Source organism: Acanthamoeba castellanii (assembly GCF_000313135.1).
Source record: "Acanthamoeba castellanii str. Neff unplaced genomic scaffold scf7180000084639, whole genome shotgun sequence".
Classification (NCBI taxonomy): Eukaryota; Discosea; order Longamoebia; family Acanthamoebidae; genus Acanthamoeba; species Acanthamoeba castellanii.
In genome coordinates this window covers 157,688-162,943 of record NW_004457431.1, presented here as the reverse complement: position 1 = coordinate 162,943, position 5,256 = coordinate 157,688, and the positions used below count along the sequence as shown (strand labels likewise).

Sequence of the window (5,256 nt, the reverse complement as noted above, 5' to 3'; positions counted from 1 at the left end):
CCGAAGTCGTACTCTCGTTTCTTCGAGCGAAGGTGGGAGAGTTACAAACTCGAACTTTCGGACAAACACGGCACGGTACAAAAGGCGCAGCTTTTTCGGTCTTCACTTTACTCCCAACAAGCAACACCAAGAAGCCAAACAACAAGCAATGACTCGTACTACGTTCCTCCTGCTGATGGTCGCCTTCGCTCTGTACCTATCGCAGCCGGCCCACAGCGCTGGCGGAGGCGGGTGGCCCAACTGGGGCAACGGCATCAGCAACAACCACCGCGCAGTCGATGAGACCTGCATCCGCCAGTCGAATGTGCACCAGCTGACGCCTAAGTGGAAGCTCGACGTGCCCTCGGACGTCACCGCGGTGCCCACCGTGTCGGCCGACGGCCGCTGGGTCTACTTCCCCGACTGGAACGGCAACGTGTGGTGCGTGTCGGCTGCCACCGGGGCCGTGCGGTGGAGCGTGCGGCTCGACGCCATCACTGACATTGTGGGCACCATCGACAACGCCACTGGCATCAGCTCGGGCTCACTGTCGCGCAACTCTCCGGCCCTGTGGGAGGACCTCGTCCTGCTGGGCGACATGGCCTCAGGCTGGTTCTTCGGGCTCAACGCCACCGACGGCCAACTGGTATGGCGCACACTGCTCGATCCGCATCCGAACGCAGTGATCACCATGTCGGCCACCGTGCACCGCGACCGGGTGCTGGTGGGCGTCTCGAGCACCGAGAACCAGTTCGGCGCCGTGCCCGAGTTCCCGTGCTGCACGTTCAGGGGCTCGTTTGCGGCGCTCGACGCCCGGTCGGGCCGCGTCGAGTGGCAAACCTACATGACGCCAGCCAACTACTCGGGCGCGCCGGTGTGGGGCTCGAGCCCCTCGGTTGACGACCAGCTCGGGCTGGTCTACGTCGGTACGGGCAACAACTACCGCGAGACCGCCGACATACGGGCCTGTCGCGAGCAGGGCACGCCGCCGGGCCAGTGCCTGGTCAACCCCCACAACCACGTTGACTCGATTGTGGCAATGCGCCTAACCGACGGCGCCGTGGCCTGGGCCAGGTCCTTCGCGCCCGGCGACTACCTCGACGACGCCTACAACCTCGGTTGCAACCCCAACTACTTCCCGGCCAACTACTCGGCCACGCCCAACTCCAACTGCCCGGCGGTGCCCGGCGCCGACGCCGACTTCGGCCAGGCGCCGATGCTGATCGCCTACGAAGTGACCAACGACCGCGGCCGGCGCGAGACCCGCAGGCTGGTCACCGCGGGCCAAAAGAACGGAATGATGGTGGCCCTGAACCCTGCCACCGGCGCGCTGGCCTGGGCGCGCAAGGCCGGCCCCGCCGGGCTCAACGGCGGCGCGCAGTGGGGTGCGGCCTTCGACGGCCAGCGGATCGTGGTTGCCATCACCAACTCCAACTTCGCCGAAGTCCAGGGCCTGGTACCTTCGGGCGGCTCGACCTACGGCGGACTGTGGACGGCGCTGGACCCTGCCGACGGGTCGATCGTGTGGCAGACGGCGGTGCCCGAGGGCCAGGCCGCCAACTCGAGCGTCGCGGCGGCGAGGGGCGCCACGGCGTACTCGGCAGTGACGGCGGCCAACGGAGTGTTCCTCGTCGGGTCGAGCACCAAGTCGTTGGGGGCGTCGAACTACTTCGCGCTGCAGGCGGACACGGGGCGCATCCTGTGGGACTACGCGCCGGGCGGCTCTGCCGTGAGCGGACCGTCGGTCGTGTCGGGCTCGGTCTACTGGGGCTGCGGCTACGCGCGCATTGGGAGGGGCTGCAAGACCTTCTACGCCTTCTCCGTCCCCTCGTGCTGATGCTCAACCATCTTTACGTGAGCAAATGCACCCAATACTTTATTCATCTTATTGGCTGGGGGTTTAGTCTTTGGGGTCACAAAGCAAGTGAGCCATGTGAGGCTTCTTCAAGGCACCACAATAAACAGACACAACCAAGTTGACTCTCTGTCTGCAGAGAAATCACAACATTCCAAATTCAATGGAGTTGTTTGGGTCAACACACTCATCTTGGTTGAGGCATCAGATGATCAACATGACAGATAAACTTTACAAAGATACACTCCACGCAACACTGGAGATCAAAAACGAACCAACATCAATAAGTTATCACAAATACCCAATATTTCACTAAAAATTTGTGCATATTTCCAATCTGACGTGCAAAAGATTGGCATTGTGTACAGTATCCTTGGGGTGATGAAGGAACCTGAGGATATCGGTGCCCACTTTGAACGAAGTGGTGGCGCAGTGGTGGAAGAGGCGACCGAGGGTGCGGTAGCAGAGGGGCGAGAAGAGCGCGGACGTCGCGTAGCGGTGGTGACAGGTGCGACCAGCGGCATCGGCCTGGAGACCGCCCGTGCACTCTACCAGCGCGGCTACCACGTCGTCCTCGGTAGCACCCCACCAAGAAGATTTCCCTGTAATTCATATTGTTCTTTGTTTTATATTCTTATTATTTACTTTTTTTCATTCAATATGGAGCATGTCGCGATACGGCCAAGTGCGGGAAGGTGGTCGAGGAGTTGGCGGCTGAGGGAGAACAAGCAGTGTCCCCCGGTTCGGCCGAATGCATGGTACGCGTCGCGTTCTACCAGTTCCCCGTGCGCATTGGACTCACCCGTGTTGTGTGCAATGTGTGCGGGTTGTGTCGCTGGCCGTGTTGCGTTGTATGCGCGTGCGATGGTCAACAAAACAACAGTCGGTGGACCTCACCTCCCTCCAATCAGTGCGCGACTTCGCCGAGGAGTTCAAGCAGAAGCGCCAACCGCTCCACCTCCTCATCAACAACGCGGGGATCTACAGCCCGCCGTACGGCGAGACCAAGGACGGCTTCGAGTCCCAGTTCGGCGTCAACTACCTCTCCCACTTTCTGCTCACCGTACCCACACCTCCTTGCTGCGCTCGTGGTGTCGTGGGTGTCGTGCGTGTCGTGTTAACATGATGTGGCTGCAGCACTTGCTTTTGGATAAGCTGAAGGAATCGGCGCCTGCGAGGATCATCAATGTCTCCTCGCGCGCGCACACCATGGGTACGTGGCCATGCACTTCGTGTGTCTGCGTGCGGCTCAGTGTGACTGACGCCAAGCGTCCGCTGTGTGCAGCCAATCTGGACTTTGACAATTTGCAGAGCAAGCGGAACTACAGCCGCTACACGGCCTATTCGCGGTCCAAGCTCGCCCAGGTGCTCCACGCCAACAAACTACAGCGCCGCCTCGAAGGTACGCTCCACGCCACACACACACACACACTCGCTACGTGGCTACACTGCGCGTGCATCATGTGTTGTATTGTCGTGTGCGTGTCGTATCGTTCCATGTGACCGCAGGGAGCGGAGTGACGATCTGCGCGCTCCATCCGGGCGTGGTGAACACGTCCCTGTGGCGCGACCTCCCCGGCCCGCTCAAGTACATCGCCTACGGCCTGGGCTCCGTCTTCTTCAAGACGCCCGCCCAAGGCGCCGGTACTCCCCTCGCCTCAGTCTTCCAACGCAATGCCTGGTGGCTCACCACACGCATAAAAGAGACCACGATCTGGGCGGCCACGGCGGACGAACTCGAGGGCGTCGGCGGCAAGTACTACTCCGACTGTCGCGAAATCCCCTCATCAGCCCAGGTACTCTATCTCGCATGTGTCGTGTCGTCGCGTTGGGCCAACACTTTGCGTGCGCCTTCCCTCCGGCCACAGTCGCGCGACATTGAGGCGCAGGACAAGCTGTGGCGAGCCTCGCTGGAGCTGGTCGGACTGCCCGCGGAAGAAGATGAGACTGAGGCCGAGAAGAAAGAGGAGGATACCACCCACTAGTGCCCTTCATCAGGCCTTTTGCAGCATGCTAGGAAAAACAAGGGAGATCAAACTGGGAGTTGGAGATCCATCCCTCCGAACAAGGACCAACCAGGTCAATGGGTGGGTGTATCTGGCCTCCATCTGCGTCAGTTCTCCTCTCCGGCGCCTTTGCTGCCTGCGGTGGAGACCAGAGGCGCCTCCATGGCGGCCAGGCAGCGCTTGTGGTTGATTGTACAAAAACAAAAAGAGATAGCCGACCGTGGGGCTCGAACCCACGACCACAAGATTAAGAGTCTTGCGCTCTACCGACTGAGCTAGGACGGCTTCGCGTCTGTTTACTGTCTCCAAACGTGCCAGGTCGAGAGGCGGAGGGAAGAAGCAAAAAAGGAGGATACGGCACGGTGGATTCCCGGGTGGTCGCCCACCCCAGTACTAACACCGCCTGGCGCAGCTTAACTTCGCTGTTCAGATGGGAAGCGGTGCTTTCTGCGCAGTATGGCCGTATCCAATACCAACCAACAGCCACACACTCTCCACAGCCACCAGATGGAGACTTTCTTTGTCGTTTGTTACAGTGCGGTCTGACTTTGTCTGCACGAGTGCAACATAGGATCAACACTGAATCAATGTGGTTGCAGTGCCTCTACAAGACAAACCACCTGCAAGACGAAGCTGAACATAGCCCAGCCTTTGCTTGGCTAGGAGGTATGCATAGGCACAACAAAGGGGGCTGGAAGATGTGCCAACTCTGCAAAAAAAAACAACAAAAAACAAAAAAAAGAGGATATGGTGCAGTGTATTCTGGGGGATCGCACAATCACAATCAGGGAACTGTTGGTTGTTCTTAAGGACAAGTACAGAACTTCCCACAACCTGGCTTGGCCTTCATGAATGCTTAATCCTTTCTCAGCTTCCTGGCCATAAGCATTAAGCTCGCCTCGGTGATGGCCTCGCTCGCACGGCGGCCAGCCTGCATCTCCTTCGGCTCCACTGCATTTGAGTCGAAGCCGTGGTGGCCGGTGACGGCGGACGGGACCGAGCACGATCCGGCCGGCTTGAAGTCGTCCGGCGACCCCCCTGCGCTCACGCCCGTGAACTCCACATCGTAGCCCGTGTTGTCGTAGGCCCAGTAGGAGCATGCCCGGAGCGGCTCCTGACGCGTGTCGTTGGTCACCCACACACGGCGTACCCAGTTGTTGGGCGACCGGTACTCCCAGAGCTGGGCCGGGCGGCCGTCGGACATACGTACGAGGCCCGCGAACGAGGTCCCCTTGATGGCGTCCTGGAGTACGTCAAAGTACTCGAGGTGGCCGCGGCTGCTGCCACAGAAGCCCCACCAGGTGAGCCACGCGTAGGTCTCGTTCTTGGCGAAGAGCATGAGAACGGTCTGGTCGAAGTAGTCCTGGCGGCCGACCACCTTCGAGGCCTGGAACACGTTGCTCTGGAAGATGACTC

General features: G+C 60.1%; 3 protein-coding genes across 3 annotated transcripts; 2 read left to right on the top strand and 1 right to left on the bottom strand.

Annotated features, from left to right (window-relative positions):
* Nucleotides 1-148: 148 nt before the first annotated feature.
* ACA1_088220 (PQQ enzyme repeat domain containing protein) lies at nucleotides 149-1,816 on the top strand (the record flags this gene model as incomplete). Its single annotated transcript, XM_004338572.1, has 1 exon — nucleotides 149-1,816. The coding sequence occupies one exon, from the start codon at nucleotides 149-151 to the stop codon at nucleotides 1,814-1,816; it is 1,668 nt and encodes a 555-aa protein (XP_004338620.1).
* A 399-nt stretch (nucleotides 1,817-2,215) lies between these two features.
* Nucleotides 2,216-3,819, top strand: ACA1_088210 (lightdependent protochlorophyllide reductase, putative; the record flags this gene model as incomplete). Its single annotated transcript, XM_004338571.1, has 9 exons — nucleotides 2,216-2,288; nucleotides 2,343-2,411; nucleotides 2,501-2,619; nucleotides 2,718-2,897; nucleotides 2,972-3,047; nucleotides 3,120-3,236; nucleotides 3,344-3,478; nucleotides 3,539-3,630; nucleotides 3,703-3,819. 9 exons carry the CDS (start codon nucleotides 2,216-2,218, stop codon nucleotides 3,817-3,819), a joined length of 978 nt encoding a protein of 325 aa, XP_004338619.1.
* Nucleotides 3,820-4,696: 877 nt separating this feature from the next.
* ACA1_088200 (uncharacterized protein) lies at nucleotides 4,697-5,179 on the bottom strand (the record flags this gene model as incomplete). The annotated part of the gene is made up of 2 exons (XM_004338570.1): nucleotides 4,697-4,954; nucleotides 4,991-5,179. 2 exons carry the CDS (start codon nucleotides 5,177-5,179, stop codon nucleotides 4,697-4,699), a joined length of 447 nt encoding a protein of 148 aa, XP_004338618.1.
* Between the last annotated feature and the right edge of the window lie 77 nt (nucleotides 5,180-5,256).